We start from the raw sequence: 23,636 nt of genomic DNA on the forward strand, positions 1-23,636 counted from the left end.
CCAACCTCCGAAAGAGTACAACTAGATGGTCCATGACTATCCTGAGACAGAATGTCAGTGTGGTGTACATAAGAGTACAAGTCCACAACGACAACAGACTGAACTAGACAATGAACAGATACAAGCAGTTAAGGAGCTGACTCTAAAGTTTTGAAGTTGAATGTTGCATTTGAAATTACATGATGATGCAGAAATTACATACAATCACAGAGTGAATAAGGTGATTGAGGAAGAAATACTGCATCATGACATAGTGACTCATGGGAAGCCTAAGCCTATTGCAGTGTAACAAAGGAAAGATTCGGTGTCACCAGATCCAGTTCAAACTACATTGTTTAGCAAAAGGGAAGTTTTGGTAATGGACTGGTTTTTATATAACGATTTTCTGCTCTACCTCAGCACTCAAAAAGGCTTTATACAAACTATTTTCTAAATGTCAGAAAATAGTGTTTTCTAACATTTACACACATTCACACTCCAGTGCATGCATTACAGGGGTTAGTATCTGGCTCAAGGATATTTGGTATGCACACTGAAGCATCCAGGAATCGAACCACCAAACTTCCAATTAGTAAATGACTTGCTCCATCCTCCTGGGCTACAATCACACCAATTTTTAAACCTAGTCTTTAAAGTCGACAAGGTGTCCATTTCCTGAATCAAAACTGGTGCGTCTTACACAGAAGAAGGGCCCATAAGCCAAAGGCTCTGCCTTATGGTATTATGGGTCGTTGTTGGGGTTTTCACTGTATTATTTTAGGGTTCTTTACCTTACAATATAAAGGATCTTTAGGGAACAGTTCTTGTGATTTGGCGCTATATAAAGGAAATTCTATTTCATTTATCAAAATTGGCAAAAATTACGGAAAGTAATAATAACTCAATTGCATATTCTATAAAGATTTATGGTTAAGGCGATTTAATGAATTTTAAATGTATCTAATTATAGTATGTTGTTTTTTTCCTGTAGCTCACTGCCCGTTGATCAGCCAAATCACTATGTTTAATCAGACATGCACTTGGAGAGCAATCATTATCCATACTCTATAGTCATTTATGAATATTTTACATTTGATCTGCAGATTTGGACCTTATTCATACAAAGAATATCCCAGGCTGACTTCAAGAAACATTGAAAGATGGTATTTGTTTCCTGAATCCCACAGTAAGAGTCTACTATCTTTTGATCAGTGAAATGAAAATCAATATCACTCCAGTTTTTGCTTCTCTTCATTGTTGTTGTTTTGCATTTTGTTTTAAATTTTGTTTATTTATTTATTTTACATTCTTATTATTTATTTATTTATTTTACTGTGAAACACTTTGTGATTTTTTTTCGGTAAAAAGTGCTATATAAATACATTTTACTTAAGTTTTTGCTCAAAAAGAGGCTGGAGAGATCGCTTGATTGTTGCAGGTTTCTCTGTATGTTATTTACACCTGACAGTGTAAAATACTTAGTGACAACTGCTGTTGTGATTTGGCGCTATAAAAACAAAGTGCTCTGAATTGAATTACCTAACGTCAATTGTTGATTTAATTAATAGATGTATTTAAGTTTTTAACCATCAAGATTAATCTGTTATTCCTTAACAATGCAGTAAAAAATATTTGCCTTGGGACTTACCAGTGATGTGATAGCTGACTTGACGGTTGAAGGCAGAGCTATCATCATCTCTAGTTATCAGCACAGCCACAACCTCTCCTGGGCGGTCACTCTCCTGAACAGAACCAAAGATGTGGTTCTCCATGAACCTGGGAGGGTTGTCATTGATGTCTGACAATGAAACTGTGACAGTGGTTGTACTGGAAAGAGTCAGGGTCTCCCCAAGGTCTGAGGCCACCACTGTAAAAGTGTACGAGGGGCTAGTTTCATGATCCAGGTCTTTGCGTGTAGTGATCCAACCAGTATTGCTGTCAATGCTAAAAGTGCTGACCAGTGTGTCTGAATCCTCTTTTAACTGGATTAATGAACCAAGTTTATATGTTACCTGGCCATTTGCTCCAGAATCTGGGTCTCTTGCTTGAACTTGAATGATTCTGGTTCCAACTGGCATTCCTTCCATAATGGTGGTATCATATGAGTTGGCCTCAAAAGCTGGTTTGTTGTCATTCAAATCCAATACCTTGACTTCAACTTCAACACAACTCACCGAATCAAGCTTAGCCTGTTGTGCCGTGGCAGTGACTTTGAAGTAGTATCCTTTGATCACCTCGTAGTCCAAAGGCTTATCAAGTTTGATCACTCCAGTATGCTTTTCCACCACAAACACACCATCGTGGTTGTTTTCACCAGCCTCTCCATTAACCAGGGCAAAAGTAGTAGAGAGTGATGTAAATTCAAGAGGAGCGTTGAGGTGAACTGTTCCTATGACTGAACCAATAAGAGTGTTCTCTGGTGTATTGAATAAATAATGATATTGGCTAAAGGATGGAATAAAAGTCTCTGGAGAAAGAACGTGGATATAGACAGATACTAGAGAGTGTCTGACTGGATTTCCTCCATCAACAGCCTTCACAAAGAAAGATAATACAGAATTTCTGAAATGGCTGAAACTGCCTTTAGTCACCATCCATCCATTGTCCGGGTCTATCTCCAAAATGTCTACCACTGGTACATTTGCCTCACTGTAAAGTGAATATGTCACTTTAGCATTAATGCCATGATCAGGATCATGGGCCTGAATCTGTGTCACCAAAAAACCTTGAGCCACATCAGATTTCACTGAAGCTCGATACTCTGTGGCACGGAAACAAGGTGCATTATCATTATCGTCCAATAGAGTAACTTGTACTGTACAGTAAGAGACTTGTCCACCTAAATCTTGGGCCGCCACTGTGAGAACAATGTCTTTGTTAGCTGGATCCTCACGATCAAGTTTTTCTGTGGTGTAGATCTGACCATTTCCATCGATGCTAAACTTGTCCTTACCAACATCATTCACAAAGGAATAAGTTATGAGCCCAAACTCTCCTGGGTCTGCATCTGTTGCCTTGACCTGAAATGAAAATTTTGATCACCCTTATCAATTCAGAAAAATACTTTATAGCTACTTAATATACTTAATGTTATTTCTTTTTAATGTATAATTTAATGAATCCTTACTGCACCTACCTGTATAACTTTGGTTCCCACAGCAGCATTCTCTCTTAGCTCCGCCTCATACATATTCTGTCCAAACACTGGACTATGCAGATTGGCCCTCCACACTTTTACATGAACCTGTGCAGTGCTGGTGAACACCCCATCAGATACTGAAACATTGAGACTATAGGCAGGCTCCATTCTTTGCTTACGGTGGCTGGACAGTGTGATTATCCCTGTCTTTTTTTCTATTGCAAAATTCCTTTTTTCATTTCCTGATAAAATACTGTACTCCAACTTGTCAAAATCTGAGCTGTCTGCATCAGATGCCTGGACACAGGTTATAAAGTGACCCCTTGTTGCCAACTCATTCACATATGCCTCATAGAGCAGCTGGTTGAAAACTGGAGGATTGTCATTTATGTCATTCAACATGACTGTCACAGACACTTCGCTACTCAGTGGTGGAAAACCATTATCAGTTGCCCTGACAATAAAGTCATATTTTTGGAGTAGTTCATGGTCTAGCATACGAGCTGTCAGGATTAATCCACTGCTACTGTCAATATGAAAGTACTCTGTATTATTACGTGAATTCGAGAAGATCTGGTAGCGGACAACATTGTTTTTCTCTGAATCTTTGTCTGTGGCAACTACTTGGAGTGCTGGCGTTCCAATCATGGCTGTTTCAGATAAAACTACCCTGTAGGTCATTTTCTGGAAGATAGGTGGATTATCGTTGACATCCTGGACAAACACATCTACATCAACCTCAGCATGGGCACCAGTAAGATAGTCTGTGGCTCTAACAGTCAGGTGGTAAGATGATGTTGCCTCAAAATCCAAAGCATGGATGACACTTATGACTCCGGTATCAAAACCAATGTCAAACTGTAGGGATGGATCTCCATCAACAATTGTGTAGATGATGCTTTGTCCTTCAGGGCTTGAGGCATTGATGCCAAGGATAGGTGTGTGCACAGCTACATCCTCATTCACAGCAACAGTATAAAATGATTTGGCAAAAACAGGCATGGCTTTGTTGACTACAGTGATGGGAAACTCTATTGTAGATGAAAGGGGTGGATAACCACTGTCTCTGGCATATATCACCATTCGGTATTCCACATTGGACAAATCAGACTCAAAAGACCTCTTGAGGCTGAGACTACCTGTCTGCCTGTTGATTTCAAAATGACCATGGTCATCTTTGAGATAGTAAGATACTTGCCCATTAATTCCTTTGTCACCATCTACTGCCATGACCCTGAAAATGGGTGATCCTGGTTCAGCTTCTACTTGAACAGCTGCATAATAAGGAAGTCCAACAAACACAGGGGCATTATCATTTATGTCTTCAACTTGGACTCTAACTATGACTCTAGCCACATGGAGAGGGTCATGCTCCTTTCTTGCCTCAACCACCAGTTCATAGAACTCTTGCTCTTCACGGTCAAATGCTATACCTGTGGTCTCGATGACTCCAGATGTTGGGCGAATTTTGAAATGTGTACCAGCATTCAACAAGTTGTACTTTAGTGGTTCATTCAGACGGTTTCCAATAGCATTGACCACAGCTACCTTTGTGATATTCAATATATTCTCTTTAATAGATGAAGAGTAAATACTGTGGGTGAAGCTGAGACCAGAGTCTAGAGCTTCTCTGACAACTATAGTCACCAAAGCCATGCTAGAGAATTTACCATCTGAAACTCTGACACTGAAGCGGAAACGCTCTTTGGAAAAGTTGTTGTTTTTGACTACAATAATTCCACTTGAAGGTTTGATGGCAAAGTGCTGCAGTTCTCCATCAGTCAGAGAGTATATAAGCTCTGTAGTGATGTTTTTGTCAGGGTCTGCAGCTGAAACCTGAAGTGCTTCAACTCCAACATAAGTGGGGAGTAACAGGACTGTTTCATAAGAACTCTGGGTGAAGCGAGGTGGGGAATCATTTGTGTCAATCACTTGTATTGTGACCTCAGTTGGACTTTCTGCTGTCAACTGTGGCGTTCCGTTGTCTCTCACATGTACGTGGAAATGAAAGATAGTAAAGGTTTCATAATCTAAATTAGCAATAGTTCTGATGGAGCCAGTTCCTGAGTCCACGGTGAAGAACATTTTTGCTGTGTCTTCAATAATCTGGTATACCAGCAGTGCATTTTGGTTACGGTCAGCATCAGTGGCTTTTATTACTAGAGGTGAACCATCTAAGTTTAAGACTACACTGTTAATTGGTGCTGCCTCACTAATACTCCCATGGTAGTGAAGCTCCTGGAACACTGGTGGGTTGTCATTATCATCCACTACCTGGATTAACAGAGTAGCATTGGAGGCCATGCCAGCCATGTTAATAGCCTGGACTATCAGTGTGTAAGAAGTTGTAGTCTCATAGTCAAGCGATTTTTGAGTAGTAATCACTCCACTATATTGATTTATCTGAAAAACATGATTGGTATTGCCCTGCTTGATGTCATAATTGAGGGTGGACTGGCTGACAGCACTGACTGTACTGACAGAGGTCCCAACCAATGCATTCTCCATGATTTCAGTCTGATACTCAGGTTGAGGGAACTTTGGACCAGCATTATCAGATAGAGTGACAGCAATCCGCACTATTGTGGTAGTGGAAAGTGGGGGGGAGCCACTGTCAATTACTCTGACAGTGAGAATATAATGGCCTATGCTGGATAGGTCCAGCTCATGCGCAACAGTGATGACACCCAAAACTGGCTCAACTTGGAATGTATTTCCACTGTTTCCTGTTGAAGAGAAAAAAAACAAAAAAAAAACAAAAAAACCCAATAATAGTCAAAATATCAAATTAACGTTCCAACCATGTACATATGTAGGAGCAAGTACTCAGTTGCCATAGCGTACCTGCTTCAATAGAGTAGTGTAGCTCTGCATTCTCGCCTTTATCTTTGTCTAGGGCAGTTACCTGGACTACAGCTGATCCCACTGCTGCTGACTCATATACTGAGCCTTCATACAGAGCACTGGTAAAAATTGGTACGTGGTCATTTACATCTTCCACTTCTATTAGTACACGGACCAAATCTTTTCTGTATGGGAATTCTTGATCCTTTACCTGTGGAGAAAATGATTAAACAAACCTAAATATTTTCTTTAATGATATATATAGGATGAAGATATATGATAAGGTCAAAATAATGTCTACAAAAACAAGCCATTAGACTAGAACTGTTACTCCCTCACTTTCCTTAACCACACATATTTCTCCCGTGTTATGTAGTAGTTTAAAAATTAGATATGTAACTTCTAATGATGCAGTGAGATGTGGATACTGGTTTACTGAATGGTGTAATTTGTAAACCATGTAATTAGTCTGCTGATGTCACCAAAAGGTAGTCCAGCCCAAACAGAGGATTACTGTGTGCTTGCATAATTAAAACAGGAAAACTATCTGTATGATGAATACAATTCTATGATACAGACTTTTAGACCAAAAATAACTCATAGATTAAAGTATATCTTACAGTCACAGTGAGAATGTGTCGTGAACAGGCCTCATGGTCAAGCCTCTGAGTAGTGTAGATAGTGCCCTGGGTGGGATGAATGCGGAACAGACCCATGGTGTTTGGGTCTATGGAACTCTGCAGAGAGTAGGTCAACTGTTGATGCTTATCACGGTCAGATGCCTGAACCTGGACCACTTCAGTGTCAGGTGGTGTATCTTCAGAAACAACGACATCATAAGTTGGTTGGAAGAAGATGGGAGCATTGTCATTGCTGTCCATAACAGTAATGTGAATCTGGAACATGAGGGACATTAAAAAGAGAAAAAGGAAAGAAAGAAAGAACACACTTTAAAATTATAGATATAAACTGTTCATCTTAATGACGTCTTCAGAGTTATATAACTCAGAATTAAAGATTTTGCAACTAAACTAAAGCTTGTCAGTTCAAAATTGTTTTTTGAAACACACCACCCTCCACAACAGAATTTTTGAAAGCTGCATATTAGTGGTTTTTGAGTTGAATCTTAAGCACACAATTTTTCCCTTAAATTATCTCCAAATATAATGGCATCATGTGTGCGTGCATGATGCACGCATGACTAGCAGACTAAGCAGACATGGTGCATGACATACAGTTTACACGAGGCAATTTTATTTCTTATATGAATGTTATTTATTTTAACTGACATAAAGAGGATTTTACAAGTGATAATAATAACAACTGTACTGCATTAAAACATTCAAAACCTCTCTGGGTACATCTCAGGCCCTCTAAAGTACGGAGGCATATGTGCTTTGCTCAAATGAGCAGCAATCAGCAGTAATCAACCAAAGTAATTGTTAGTAAAAACTTGAGGAGATGAACAATTTAAACTGGTCTTATTTCCTGAAAAACATCAAAAAATGTCTTGATGCATGCTCAATCACCCAGGTAAGGAAATCACAGAAAGCTGACTCTGTTCACCTGGACATAGGAGAAATAAGTAGGAGAAATGTTTCATTACTCTTTTAAGTGATTTTTTCAATCTCAGCTGACTGCAGGTTTCCTCAGCCTTATAAACAGTACATTCGCATAATAACCAAACCTAGCACCACTGATTAACAATGGGTCATGAGGTCAGTTTCATGATTGTTAATATGCAAATTGTCATGACCATTGATCAATGACCATGAGTACTATTTACAAAGAGTTGGGGAATAGCTCACAGCATTGTATGATAGTGAAAGAGGTACACTTAGGCCCCCTCCTTGATTTAGAGATGGTCTTTCTCTTTTCACATGAATGGCCTCTTGGCAGCTGACCATGTCAGAAGCTTGCCAATCCTGGCAAAAACTAAGAACAGGGGCCCCAGCAGGCCATCTCCCAAGCCACCGTGAGCAGCCCCAAGAATCACCAAGTACCCACTTCCAGGGGGAGGCAGCAATGGCCTGCAGGGAGCGGTAGGGAGGGGAGTTACATCTCGGTCTTCTTTAGCACTAATGATGCTTGTAATAAATGTAGCCTATTTGCAGCTCTGGAGGTCAGGATCAATAAATTGAAGACTCAAATTCGCACCCTTGAAAAACCTGTAGCTTAGCCAGGCCCCTGTAGCCAGTGCAGCCGAAGGTAGCGTGGCTCCTGCCAGCTGTCTCCCAGCAGATTGTCCCCAGTAGCTGGGAAAACAGGATGGCTGGGTGACGGTGAGGAGGAAGCGCAGTCCTAAACAGAAGCCCATGGTACACCACCAACCTGTTCATGTGTTTAACTGCTTTTCCCCACTTGGCAACACTCCTGTCTGTTCTTAGACATGTGAAGCTAGAGACACCACCAACCATAGTTAATTGTCTTCCAGGTGCCAGAGCAGGCGACACTGAGGGAAATTTAAATCTGCTGGCTAAGGGTAAACATAAATTCAGTAAAATTATAATTCAAGTAGGCAGTAATGACACCCGGTTACGTCAATTGGAGGTCACTAAAAGCAGACTAATTAATGTAATAGATGTAATGTAATAGATTATCGCTCCAACTACAAATTCGAAAGTTGTCTCTTTAGACGCAGAGAATTTGACTGGGTAAATTGGAAAAATTTTTAGCAGTTTAAAGCAAATTTGGATTTGGCTCATTCTTCATAAATTGAGTCAAAATACTGTACAGCTCTCCGGATGCATCTGTTAGGACAAATTATGTAACATCCCAAAGCTTCAATCCAAAGAAAGGCACCAGACAAGGCTGCCCACTTTTCCCCTCACTTTTTGTCATTTTCATTGAACCATCAGCAGCAGCAAACTCCCAAAATGTAGCCTGATGGTGCATTACTTTTCCTTAAAAACAGCCAATTGATAATTCAGCCTGGGCAGCACGGTGGCTACACTGATTCTTTGTGTTTTTGATGATGTTCAGTTTGTCACTGGTTCATTAGTATTTTTTTTCCTTCTTTACTCACGAGTTTGCATGTGTGGAGTTTGTGTGGAGTTTGCATGTTCTCCCCATGTTTGCGTGGGTACTCCGGCTTCCTCCCACAAGCGCGAACTCAGAAGAGGGAGCAGTTAAGATAGTTTGGGTGGGCTAGGGCTGTGGCTTGCCTCAGACATAGGCAATTTGTATATTTGTTTGTGAACCTCCATCTGTTTTGTCTTTCAGGATGCATCAGTGGGGGTCATGAGACTGAGTACTGGGCCTTGTCCCCTGTGTCAATCCAGATGGTTGATGTGGACATCACTATAAATACCTCGGAGTACACATAGATAAACACAATAAACTGGACTGGGTTAAAAACACCACTGCACTATACAGGACGGGCCAGAGTCGTCTCTATTTTCTGAGACAGGAGCACGTTCAGTAAGAGACTGAGATTACCCAAAAGCGATTTATATACACTCAACAAAAATATAAACGCAACACCTTTGTTACTGCTCCCATTCCCCATGGGATGGACGTAGAGACCTAAAATTCATTCCAGATACACAATATAACCATCCCTCCCAAACAGTGGTCACAAATCAGTCCAAATGTGTGGTAGTGGGCACATCTGCTATATTGAGATAATCCATCCCACCTCACAGGTGTGCCACATCAGGATGCTGATCTGACATCATGAGTAGTGCACAGGTGTACCTCAGACTGCTCACAACAAAAGGCCACCCTGGAATGTGCAGTTTTGTCTCACAGCAAAATGCCACAGATGCCACAAGCAATGAGGGAGCGTGCAATTGGCATGCTGACAGCAGGAATGTCAACCAGATCTGTCGCCCGTGCATTGAATGTTCATTTCTCAACCATAAGCCGTCTCCACAGGCGTTTCAGAGAATATGGCAGCATATCCAACCGGCCTCACAACCGCAGACCTCGTGTAACCACACCAGCCCAGGACCTCCACATCCAGCAGGTTCACCTCCAAGATCGTCTGAGACCAGCCACCCAGACAGCTGCTGGAACAATTGGTTTGCACAACCAAACAATTTCTGCACAAACTGTCAGAAACCGTCTCAGGGACGCTCAACTGCATGCCCGTCGTCCTCATCGGGGTCTTGACCTGACTCCAGCTCGTCGCCGTAACAGACTTGTGTGGGCAAATGCTCACATTCGATGGCGTCTGGCACGTTGGAGAGGTGTGCGCTTCACGGATGAATCATGGTTCACATTGTTCAGGGCAGATGGCAGCTGAGAATGTCCCAGTTCTTGCATGGCCAGCATACTCACCGGACATGTCACCCATTGAGCATGTTCGGGATGTGCTTGACCGGCGTTTACGACAGCGTGTACCAGTTCCCACGAATATCCAACAACCTCGCACAGCCATTGAAGTGGAGTGGACCAATATTCCACAGGCCACAATTGACAATCTGATAGACTCCATGCGACGATGTGTTGCACTGCATGAGGCAAATGGTGGTCACACCAGATACTGACCGGTTCTGGGTCCCCAGACTTCCAATAGCGCAAAAAACTGCACATTCCAAGGTGGCCTTTTGTTGTGGGCAGTCTGAGGTACACCTGTGCACTACTCATGATGTCAGATCAGCATCCTGATGTGGCACACCTGTGAGGTGGGATGGATTATCTCAATATAGCAGATGTGCCCACTTCCACACATTTGGACTGATTTGTGACCACTGTTTGGGAGGGATGGTTATATTGTGTATCTGGAATGAATTTTAGGTCTCTACGTCCATCCCATGGGGAATGGGAGCAGTAACAAAGGTGTTGCGTTTATATTTTTGTTGAGTGTATATTAAAGCAGTGGTTCTCAAACTTTTCACAATGAGTACCGCCTCATAAAATATATGGCTCTTCCAGTACCACCCTTATGACTGACATTAATGTACAGTAATAAAGGCCTATTTAATACCACATACAGTTTACACGAGGCAATTCTATTTCTTATATGAATGTTATTTATTTTAACTGACATAAAGAGGATTTTACAAGTGATAATAATAACAACTGTACTGCATTAAAACATTCACAACCTTTCTGGGTACATCTCAGGCCCTCTAAAGTACGGAGGCCTATCTCCCTCACCACACTCCCTGCCGGTGGCTGATGCCCTCAGACGTTGGTGTGTTGGTGGTCCTTGTCGTCTGGGGCTGGGCGCTCATGTATGTACCGGCTCACTCCTGGTGGCCGATTGGCGGGGCCGGGTGCCTGTGGCCCGGCTGGTCTCCTTCCGGGGGGTGGGATGCCCTCAGGCCTCTGGGCCTGAAGCTCGGTCCTCTCTGGCACAGCTGGCTGCCGGCAGAGCCCGCGGGCACGCCACTGCAACCCCCTCTGGCCTCTGCTCCGTAGCTGCGGGGTGACCTCTCCTTTGGGGCTCTACTCAGCTCTTCCCAGGAGGGTGGCACGGTTCCCCCCCCCTTTGGTGGTCCTCCTCGGGTCCTTGTACTCTGGGGCCTCTGGATATCTGGGGCCTGGAGCTCCTCCATACCTGCTTCATACCCTGGTGGACGGGGCTATGGCTCCCCCCACTCCCTAGCAGATCGTTACATGGAGAAACCTTTGGAATACAAGCATGCTGATCCACACAGGTATGCACACAGGTGTACACACGGGTGTTCACAGACGCGGACTACACCTTTCTTGGCTGCTGCCTCAAAGCACATTGTGCGCTGTCTATCTTGCGTGCTGCACAATATCGTTTATTATTTAGTATCTACTGTTATCTACTGCTAGCTAGTTTATTGTGATGGTGCTGTTTTTTTATTATGTTGCTCTTGTGTTGTTTGCTTTCTCTTCTGTTTTTTTCTCCATACAGGTGATCCAGGTGCTTTGTTTGTTTTTCTTTTTTTCTTTCTTTCTTCCCCCCCCTTCTCACCGTCTCTTCTCCCCTTTGGTTTTCTTTCTCTCCCTCTCTTTCTTTCATTCTTTCTCCCTGTCCTATCCCCCAGTCATGTCTGTCCCGTTTGTAGCAACTGAAAATAAAATAAATTCATAATTATAATAAAGGTCAATCAAATGGACCAATATGGCAAGGCCATGATGATCCACTTGGTAAAATAAATCCGCTTGGCATCTTTCTTGGCCTTAAGACAACAATTCTGATGGCTAAAGATCCAAACGGGACACAAAAAAATAAATAAATAAATAAATAAATAAATAAATAAAACATTCACAACAGGTGGGATATCCAATCTTTAAGTGATGACCTGATGAAACCTGCTTCCCGGTCCAAACTACGCTACATTTATTATGGCTGTTGTGTTTTTACCATGTTTTAATGCTTTATATTTTGTTCTATTTAATCTGAACAAGCCCCTAAAAAAGTCAGTGATCACTGCTGGGCTCTCTCGGTTTTTATCTTCACTATTCCTTTTAAAGCTCAGTTTTCAAAACCTTACAATGTAACTACAGCCCAGCCCATGCAGCAGTATATTAATGACTAAACTTATATTGCAGTTGTTCTCCTGACTGAAGTTTGGTCTGTTAACAGCACCCTGCCATGCAATTACATTTGTTCCTAACCATCGGGAACCCTCACTGAGTGGAAAAAAAGTTAGTATTCATCCTCCAGCTTCACTGTGTTTATATTATGCCATAACCACAGTTGTGTAGCTAGCCACTACGCAGCACATCATTATATACCAGCTAGCCAAACTTCAGTAACCCTACAAACGCCACTGCTGTTTAGTTTTCTGTCTTCATTTGTGCCGGAAGTGATAGCAGAGCTGTACTGTACGTTTTAATTTTTGCTGTGGCGATTAAGCTGCCGGATTTTTGGCTTCATGACCCTCCTTCATGGTTTGTGCACGTCGAAACTCAGTTTGCTCTTCGTGGCATTTTGGCCAACGACACAAAATACCATCATGTGTTGCTGGATCTGTTGTTCACCCACCGTGTGATGACCCTCCTCTGGGATCCCCCACCCAAGGGAAATACATCGCTCACAAGGGCTGCTGCTGTGGTGCTACTCCCTCTCCAATGCAGAGCAGGCGAAAAACTCCTCTCTCTCGGGCCTGGGTGATGGTACTGGACTTGAGGTCACGGAGAGCACGTCGTCCTTGCTAGGAACGGATGACGGTGGATTCCTCTTCACTCACGTCTTCCTACAACAGTTGCCGGTGCGAGCTGGCCTCGCCAACTCCCCGCTGCTGGCCGCGAAGGATTACCACTCACTTGCAGAAGAAGTGAATCGCATTCTCCTGGATACTAGGAGCTTCGGCATCCAGGCAAAAGTTCCAGACTCACCGATGGCATCTCCCGCGCCCCCACCGATTCTCCCGGGGGCCTCAAACTCATCAGTGGTGGCCAGTGTTGGGAAGGTTACTTTTAAAATGTATTCCATTACAGAATACAGAATACATGCCCCAAAATGTATTCTATAAGCCGAAAAGTAGCTTTACTTTGTTGTGTGGGTCAACTTTTCTTGCGAGAGACAGAGAGAGGCGTTGAAAGGCTGCTCCAACAGAACTTATTGTTTTCGGAGGAAAACACAAACACGGTGTACAGTCGAGTCTTAATAGCTTACTTACAACTGGGCTCGTCAGGCACTCTTCTTGGCTGAAGTGGTTATTAGAATATTCTTTATTGTCATTGTCACAAGTACAATGAAATTGAAAGATGTTATTATATTTACATGCTTCCAGCTCCCGTTTTTCCTCGATGACAACTCGTACCTTTCCACTCCCCTTTTTCTCCCTCCTCGCACTCACAGACCCATAACGTGTATGGCAGTCCATTCTCCCTGCAACACAGACTACACTGCCCATGATGCTACATTCTTTAGAGCTATGCTTGTAGTATTCTGCCTGTTAGCTTAGCACAACAACAACAACAACAACAACGAAAAGGCACTCTCTCACCCAGGAAACACACAGTCGCAGAGAGAGAGAGCCTGGAGCCTGGGGCTCGCTCGGGCCTCTTCGGAGGTGGGGTGCCCTCGGCCTCTCGGCCTGGGGCTCGGTCACTCAGGCACGGCTGGCTGCCGGCGGAGCTCACGGGCGCGTCACTGCAACTCCCCCTGGCTTCTGCTCCGCGGCTGCTGAGTGAGCCCTCATCTGGGACTCTCCTCAGCTCTTTCTGGGACAGTGGCGCGGCTGCCCCTCTGTTGGTCTTCCTTGGTCTCTTGTGTTCTGGGGGCCTCTGGATGTCTGGAGTTTTGATCTCCTCCATACCTGCTTCATACCCTGGAGGACGGGGCTGTGGCCCCCCCACACCCTCTAGCAGATCATTACATGAAGGAACCTTTAAAAAAAAAAAAAAAAACAAGCGCGTCCATGCTCACAGGTGTACACACGGGTGATCACACCCACAAACTACACCCGTTTTGGCTCCTACCTCAAAGCACACTGTGTTCTGTTGATCTTATGTGCTGCACAATAATGTTTAATATTTAGTATTTACTGTCATATTCCCATATATCATTGTGATGTTGTTTATTCTATTACTCTTGTTCTCTTCTGCTTGTTTTCTTTTTTCTTTCTCAGCAGGTGATCCAGGTGATTGATATATGCATTTTTTTCTTTTTTTTTTTTCTGCTCATTCTGTTGGTTTTTGTCTTTTGCCCTTCTCCCCTGTCTCTCTTCTCAGCTGTTTCTCTTTCCCTCTTTCTTTCTCCCCTTCTTTTCCCCAGTCAAGTCTGTCCCGTATTCAGTAAGTGAAAATAAAATGAACAATAAAAGGTGAATCAAATGGACCATTACGGCAAAGCTGGGATGGTCAATTTGGTAAAGTAAATCCGTTGGGCATCTTTCTTTGCCTTTAGACAACAATTCTGATGGCAAAAGAGCCAAACGGGACAGGCAAAAAAAAAAGAAAAAAAAGAATACCACCTTTTTAAACGGTAACTGTAACGGAATACAGTTACTCATATTTTGTATTTTAAATACGTAACGGCGGTACATGTATTCCGTTACTCCCCAACACTGGTGGTGGCTGAGATCGCAGCACGGTGGCACCGTGGAAAAGGGCTGTGTTTTTACAATCATTGTGACAGCGCCATGCCGCTTTTGCACGGAAACAAATCCGCCAGCGCTCCGTAGAGGCCGCGACTGCTGGAAAGGTTACTCTTTATAGAGGAGTCATGCTCGGGGAAACGTTTGCTGGTCGACTCCAGCTCCCAGAAGGGCCTCAGGAACGCTCGTGTTGTCTTTGCATATATATTGCGTATATTATTTAATTTTTTTTTTTAAAATTGGGGATTTCCCGCACACCACCAGAGAGAGCCCGCATACCACACTTCGAGAAAGACTATATTAGGGCTATTTCTTATATTTTATAAACGTTGTAAGTAGAGCTGGGTGATATGAGATTTTTTCATATCACGATGTTTTTTTCATTTCAGGCGATAACGATATCTATCACGATATAAGCCAAATAACTATATTTGTAAGATTTAAATGTGCCGTTGCTCACAAGTAAAATGTGAAATAATCAGCAGCTTGTTTTTATTTAAATATTTATTTCCCATAATAAGTTCAACAGGGTAGATGTACTTAAGGAACATGAGACCTTTTCAGATAAATAAAGGCAAATATTGCAAACTACACAAAAGGCAGCCGCTAAAGCGTTTAAGTTTCAAAATAGAACAAACGAAACAGACTAAATTGTCAATTCCACTTAGAAACAAAATATTAATTCTAAAAATAAATCTTAGTTTGTTTTACAGAAGAACAGACAAAACTGACTAACTTTTGTCAATATCAAATAAACTGAGAACTAAAAGGAAATTCTCAATCTCTCCTTGTTGTATAGCTTAGCTTTTCAAACAGTTTTAACAGTTACTTTAGTCTGACAAAAGCCGAATGACGAATTAGCGCTTCCAGTCAGAGACTGAGGCTACGTCCACACGTACACAGGTATTTTTGAAAACGGAGATTTTCCGTTTCCGTTTTACCGAGTCGTATGTGTGGAGGGAGAGTAACTGTGTGTATATGTAAGCATTTAAACACTGCAGAGAGTAGAATTAACAGTAACAGTATTGTAGAAATTCATTTCTCCGAAACAATAACGTGGCACACAGTGTGACGCATGCACCAGTTTACTGTATTTCCAGACTTGCTTTCGGCACAATTTACAGTGCACGCTACTCTGTTTTTTGTCAGACTTGAAATAGCCGAAATACCTTCACACTACGGAACTTCTATGGCTCTTCCGTTCGACAATCTCTCCGGCATTGGAACCATCATCTGTTTTCTCTTCGGTCACGCTCGGTTGATTTTTCTAGTCGGCACACTCATTTCCGCCATTATGCGCTGGCTCCATTACCCGCTGGCTGCTTCCCAAACAAACACACGTGCGGCTTGGCATTTGTGCTGTACGTAACAAGTCACGCGACGTGACGCTGCGGCTGTGATTGGTTCGGCTCTGCGCTACTTAATTTGGATCGGCAGACCTTTTTTTTTTTTTTTTTTTTTTTTTTTTAAGAGGACAAGAGCGGCGAGGTCTATCGCGATAGCTTAATTTCTCTATCGAGTAAAAGTTATATCGCGATACATATCGTTATCGTTCTATCGCCCAGCTCTAGTTGTAAGATATTGTATTATTTAATTTGTTCAGTCTGTTATTGTTATTGTCTTGGAGCAACTGTAACCCACATAATTTCCTCGGGTATAATTAAAGTATTCTGATTCTGACCCTTGTTTCTGCCTGTAGTACTGACCGTTGTATGTGAAATATATGGAATGAAGACAAAGTTCCTAAAGCAAACACACTTGGTTGGTGCTAAGTGTGGTCCTGTTCCTTAGGTTGGGGTCATCCTGTAATCTCTTAAAAACTACTTCTACTGCTTTAGTGACTGGAAGACAAGTGAAGAGAGATGTAACATCATACGAGACCATTGTTTCATCTGCCTCCATGATGACATCGCTCACCCTTCTCAACAAAATCCAAGGTGTTCTGGATGTGGTGTTTAGAGCTGCCTACCAATGGGTTGAGGATCAAAACTAAAAACCTTGAGATGTTATAGGTGACCGAGTTGAGCATACAGACAATTGGTCTTAAAGGTACAAACTGTTTATTAGCAAGAGAAGCCTACAGAGAGTCTATGGTGCTCCTCTTGGGAAAGCAAATGTGTTTGACACAACAAAGCATTCAGACCAGATTCTTTGGTTGTGGTCTGAAGGGGTGTTGCACCAAGAACCTCCTTGGGATTGGTTTGGTCAATAGGAAATGGTTGCAGTTACCTGTTGTTTGCATGGAAGATGCTGATTTGTCCACAAATACTTACCATTTACTCTATGAGCTTAAGTACCCGGGCCTCCACCAGATATTCCTAGTCTGTTTTCCAGGTATATCTGGCATTCTTCCTAGCCTACTGACCCAATTCATCACTAGATAGTCATGAGTTGACAGCTCTTTCTCCTTATCCAAATGTCCAAAACAAATGACCTCAGATCAGATAATATATATTTTAAAAAAAACAGATCACTGAAATTTGGCATAAGGTGCTATGATACCAAGTACACCACTTTAGATTCAAACATGGTGTTTTTTATGGCCAACCCATACCTATGACGGAAGTCCAATAAAAAACAAACAAACACAACACTGGTTTATCAGGCTATTCCTCCCAAGCACACCTTTCCAGCTCCATATTTGCACACATGAGTGAAAAAATCTCTTGGGAGAACTATGAATTCCCCAGACAGACTAACTAAAGACTCAAAGAAGGCTGGGAATTCTGAACTATTGTTCTGGGCATGGACAGAGGTAATGTGGTGGTGGTCTTTAGCCAGGGACTTGTGAGTGTCCTCACACCCACCCAGCTACTCTCACCACAGGCCACTCCAGAAAATGATTACAGTCCAGCCATTCTCCAGGAGTATGGTTCCAGAACCCTTACTATACACTGAGGTATATTTATTCGGTAGCACTCCATGTCCTGCACTTGCTCAGATTCCTTCCCCACCAGTGACGTGATGTTCCACATCCCCAAAAACGAATGTATTACAGAGGATACACAGGCCCAGGACTCCACGTTTGTCTACCACCCTGCCTAAGGAATCTATTGTAATCCAAATGTCAGAATTATTATGGAAGGTATTTCTAAATAAGGGGACCAGTCTGAATAGTCTGAATAGAAACACTAATTGTTCTTTTCATTCCTATCCTCTGTAAACCCAGTGGAATGGTAAAATAAAGTTCTTACAACTTACACTTCTTGTCATTACAAACATGATGGGAGTGGAAACTGGTGACATAATCACAACCTCCAACTTACTGGTTTGCATTACTGGACATTTCTGGTAAATGGGTTGGTTCTTATATAGCATTTTTCTACTCTACTGGAGCATTCCAAGCACTTTATAAAACATGTTTCTTTCATTCATACCCATTAATACAAGCACTTTTTTCTCTGCTTTTTCTACCTAAATGCTATCTAACTTTTTTTTTTTTTTTCTATCTAACATTCATACACATTTACAGTCCTGCTCTACCTCCTGAGCTGCAGCCACCCCAATGTATCACACAATCTTTCTGTTCCATGAATTTACATGTAAATAATTTAGCTGAAATATTTTCATGTCCCTAAACATGATTTTTATCTATCTGGTCATATGTACCAATTCCTATCTGGTGAATATTTTCCAATTTTAAAAGGCAATAAAGTCCACATTTTGAAATTTTTTCCACGTTTTGACACAAGACTGTGCTACAAAATCAGTTGAAATGTACCAAACTGTAGGCAACGCTGAAATAAAGGAAAAGTGGTACCTGGGTATATGCAGTGTTGGTGCCATCTGTAGCCTGCACTGTCATGTTGTAGAAGGAGCACTGTTCAGCATCAAGAGGTTTGGCAATGATGATGGTGCCCACAGTCTTCGCTACATCAAACACACTGTCACTGTTCCCACCTGCACCACAGCACAAATGTCAAGCAAGAAAGGATGGCCAAAAAATGCAGCTCATACCTACTTTGAATGCACACGAGTTATGATGAATATGTGAATAAACACAAAAACCACACAATTTTATTTTGTGGATCAGTGGGTTCCAGTCATGTAAAACATGCGTATGCGTTACTGAGTCCTGAAATGCATGAATTGTTTTTTGGGTTTTTTTTGTACAATCCTAATCAGTAAATTAACCAGTGCAGTGTTGGGATAAGGGCAGAGAACATGACTAGAGACCATTGCCTAAGAGTTTGTGATAGTGCAAAGGAGGAAAGGATGGCTGCTGACAGGTTTAAGCTCTTCCATCACACACAAACACACATCACAAACTCCTATACACCACAGATTACATATAATAATATATAATATACAGCATATGCTATAAAATGCCAATATGAAGCAAGAATCACAGTAACACAGTAAAGCAACAAGCAAAAACACTTTCCATGCTGGTAGTACCCCTCCCTTTTGCTTAGAGTGTGCTGCAGTTTGAGTGTGTTATTGCAAAAATTTCTCATCTATTTTTGTTTTTGGCTATTTTTCCTAGTTTTTGTTTGCTTTGTGAAGTTGGTGGACTAGGGTGTTGGGAAATGGGGGCAGCTGACTAGCAATCATGCCATGAAGCTGGTTCTAGCTGTCAGCTGCTCAGTGGGGGATTATAACGCGCCTGTGGGTGAGTTGGTTGGGTATGGAGGTATGGAATCAATCTCCCAAATGACTAATGCAGTGGCGATGTTTCTGGACAGCACAAATTGTATCAAGTTGTTGACAGCGGTGGAGTGATTAAAGACACCCTCACTCCTGTTCTCTCTCTGGTTAATCCTATTTTGTCACCATCCTGCTCCACCTTTCATCAAGAATGAAGTGTTAGAGGAAGAGTTATCTAGTCTCCTTTAAACTATTTAACTATTTTACCACAAAGAGATAAATAGCGTAATTAAAATTATTGATGTTACATCAAAAGGAAGATCTCACTCAGTCTGGGGAGAGTGAGGGAGATGGCAGTGGCACTGCTGTCACATTTTGTTGCCTTGGTGGCAAAAAGACTTGCAGAGTAGCTGGATTCTAAGGAAGGTTTGCTAGCCCTCAGGCCATCCCTCCATTCTGCAAACCGCCAGATTAAAATATAAGAAATGACACAAATAACAATCAAAGTGCAATCAAAAGAGAGAAAAAGATGAAGGGGATGGACTGACAGTGAACATGTAGAGAAAGGTGAACAGTATTAATTAATATTATATTAAATGCTCATAATTTGCTGACAGATGTATTTATTTTATTCTTATTTTTAATAATTATGATGTGTATTGAATAACCCTCAGCTTTGTTTGCTTGTTGCATATTGTCTCTTTTACCCCAGGAAGGGGTTAAATGAGAATGAAAAATAGAGTAAAAAAAAAAAGTAAAGTAAGAACAATAGCAAGCCGGTGGTGAATGGGTGAATGTAGGTATCAAGAGGCTAAGCAAAAGACCAGTGGGGGAAAAAAGGAATGGAGAGATGCAGGTATAACAAAGAAACAAATGGGACAGAGTAGCTGAATCTGTGTGTGTGTGTGTGTGTGTGTGTGTGTGTGTGTGTGTGTGTGTGTGGGGGGGGGGGGGGGGGGGGGGGGGGGAGAAGTATCATTCTAGTTTTCTAGTTTTTTGTTGTTATTGTTTATTTATCAAATAAATTCAATTTATAGAATGCCAAATCACAACAACAGATACCTCAAGGTGCTTTATATGGCAAGGAAAATACATTACATTAATACAGTTATATAATACAATCAGAATATCCCTATGGACAAGCACTTTGGTGAGAGTGGGAAGGAAAGACTCCCTTTTAACAGGAAGAAACCCCCAGCAGAGCCAGCCTCAAGGAGGGGCAGCCATCTGCTGCTTTTTGTTTTATTTGGAACATTATGCTTCACCTATGTGTACTTTGCCACCGGCCATTATAAATGGCTCACCTTTAGTTCACCCAAGTTAGTATTAATGGCCCAATGAAGCTTTCTGGAGCATTGGAGCCTATATTGAAAAAAGGGATCATTACTCAAAGCTTTTCACCACAGTCCTCTTTTGTGGCATCTGGTGGCCCAAAATATGAAGAACAGCTTAAATCTACAATTTAAAATTATCTGCTTCATTATGATTCCCCACTCTATACAGCTGAGTTGACAGCCTCTGTTTAATATTATGTGACAATTCTGTCTGATATCAGGCTACCATTGTGGTGCATTGAAGATGTCTTGATGCTCTCTCAATCATCCAGGTAAGTAAACCCCAATAGGCTGATTCTGTTTATCTGGACGTAGCATTTTCAGTGGGAAAAATATTTCGTCACTCATCCAAGTGACTTCTTCAGTCTGAACTGACTGCTGGTTTCCCCAACCTTATAAAAAGTACATTGCATAATGACTGAAACTAGCCCACGCAACAATGGGCTGGGAGGTCAGTTCCTTGATGCAAATTCTCATGACCACTGATCAACAACTACTGGACAGCTGGACATTTGTCAAAGCTAGGAAGTCACCTAAAGAAAGCTCCAGCCAATCCAAGAGAGAAGGACAACTGCTGCCAACACGAAAAACCTGTAGTGATCTCGTACGTGTCAGGAGTATCAGAACAGCTGAAACGCATTTTTTCTAAACACAGCACCTCTGTGATTTTTAAACCCCAAAAAACACTGCGCCAAAAATTGGTCTACCCTAAGGATTGGGTCCCCTGACACAAACAGAGTAATATAGTGTACGTTGTTAAGTGCCAGGAGGATTGCAATGATTTATACATCGGCGAAACCAAAAAACCTCTAGTGAAGCAGATGGCACAACAGAGAAGAGCTTCCTCGTCAGGCCAGGACTCCGCACACCATTTGCACCTACAGGCCAGTGGACACTCTTTCAATGATGAGGATGTACACATCCTGGACAAGGAGGAACGCTGGTTTGAGCAGGGAGTCAAGGGGGGCATTTACGTGAAAAGGGAAAGACCATCTCTGAAATGTGGAGGGGGCCTGAGGGTAGATTTTTCACCATTTTTACAATGCTGTAATTGCAGCCATTTCCCCAACTTTCTGTGAATTGTACTCATGTCCATTGATCAGTGGTCTTTGATCAATGGGCTTTGGTCAGTAGTTGTTCATCAACTGTCATGAGAATTTGCATATTAAAGATCAAGGAACTGCGCTTCCAGTCCATTGCTCCTTCAGTGAGCTAGTTTCAGTCATTATGCAAATGTACTGTTTATAAGGTTGGACAAAAAAAATGTTTCCCTTTTTTTTCCCCTTTTTGTATTGTTTTACTAAACCTGCATCCCTTCAACTAATCTTGGCTACAACAGTCCATCCATCTCTCTCTCTCTGCCTCACACATACACAGAGAGAGACACATACACACATGCGCACATTCGAAAAACCAGCCACATCCAACTAATCAGTTATAGCACAGGCACCACAAGCACAGATAACAAGCAGAGGGGTGCATCATTGGTGCAAAAACAGTAAAATAAAGAATGACAGAAAAATAATGAAAATAGGGTGCTGAGAAGGCAGAAAATAGCAGTAGTGGAAGGGAGATACCTTCTGAGGAACAGTTCCTGCCACAAGTGCTCTGCAGAATATAGAACATCTCACGGAAAGACCTGGGACCTTATGGGCATGAAGCATTGAGAAGAGACAGGAAAGATGAGGTGAGACAGAAAGGTCAGAGAGCCTCCAGGGGAAGGACAAAAGAAAGGAGAAGAACTATCTGGGTTTATACAGTGCTGTGCAAAAGTATTTGCCTTTATCCTGATTCCTTATTCTTTTGCATATTTGTCACTAAATGATGATTGCATTTATTACGGGCCATCAGAATTAGAATACTTTATTAATCCATAATGACATTATATGGCACCCAAACCTACCTAGCTCTGTGTGCAAAAGTAATTGCCTCCCTTGTTAAATCATGAATTAACTATCATTAACCAGTGTGGCGGGGCATGGTGTTATGGTATGGCTGCAGGGGAGGCTGACACACCGGAGCTCCATCAGTTCATCATGCCTCCCCTGCAAAAGACTTGCTGGGACCTGAGGTTGTGGTTGTTGTGTGGGGTGTAGCCGAAAAGCAGCAACTGAATAAAAAGTGCTAAAAAGAGCAAACTATGTGGTCAGGTCCGTCATTCCTGTGCCACACTGAGTTTAGTTTCATTAGACACACTCAGGTCTGATTACTGATGAATCAAGCACAGAAATGAAAAAGAACCTGTCCAACAAAGTGATGTACGTTAAGGTCTCAAGTAGCAACACATCATACCACTATCTGAAGAAACAGTTGAGAAACAAAGCTATTGACATCTATCAGTCTGAAAAAGGTTACAGAGCAAATTGTAAGGTTTTTAACCCATTCTGATATTAACATGTATTTAGAAAGGCTGAAAGGTTTACTGGATGATCACTTGGGGCAAAATTTTATATTTTATGCGTGTAGTTTATCCATCAGAAAATGCTTTTTTGCTTGAAGTTATTGAAGTTAAAATAATGTACAGGGTGGGCCATTTATATGGATACACTGTAATAAAATGGGAATGGTTGGTGATATTAAAGTCCTGTTTGTGGCACATTAGTATATGTGAGGGGCAAACTCCTCAAGATGGGTGGTGACCATGGTGGCCATTTAGAAGTCAGCCATCTTGGATACAACTTTTGCTTTTTTCAATAGGAAGAGGGCCATGTGACACAAATTGCTAATGTCACAAGAAAAACAATGGCGTGCTTGTTTTCAACATAACTTTATTCTTTCATGAGT

General features: G+C 42.0%; 1 protein-coding gene across 6 annotated transcripts in view; it reads right to left on the reverse strand.

Annotated features, from left to right (window-relative positions):
* fat3a (FAT atypical cadherin 3a) overlaps positions 1-23,636 on the reverse strand; it is a 178,326-nt gene that overhangs the window by 68,710 nt on the left and 85,980 nt on the right. For 4 of the 6 annotated variants that reach the window (XM_076892138.1, XM_014411445.3, XM_014411443.3 and 1 more), the window contains 6 exons: positions 22,430-22,498; positions 18,692-18,831; positions 6,583-6,858; positions 5,963-6,173; positions 3,116-5,844; positions 1,628-2,999 (listed from right to left, as the gene is read on the reverse strand). In XM_076892138.1, the coding sequence (XP_076748253.1) occupies positions 1,628-2,999; positions 3,116-5,844; positions 5,963-6,173; positions 6,583-6,858; positions 18,692-18,831; positions 22,430-22,498 (4,797 nt within the window). The remainder of the gene's footprint in view (positions 1-1,627; positions 3,000-3,115; positions 5,845-5,962; positions 6,174-6,582; positions 6,859-18,691; positions 18,832-22,429; positions 22,499-23,636) is intronic. The other 2 variants (XM_014411446.3, XM_014411444.3) reach the window with 1 other exon arrangement.

Source organism: Maylandia zebra, linkage group LG14 (assembly GCF_041146795.1).
Source record: "Maylandia zebra isolate NMK-2024a linkage group LG14, Mzebra_GT3a, whole genome shotgun sequence".
NCBI classification, from domain to species: Eukaryota; Metazoa; Chordata; class Actinopteri; order Cichliformes; family Cichlidae; genus Maylandia; species Maylandia zebra.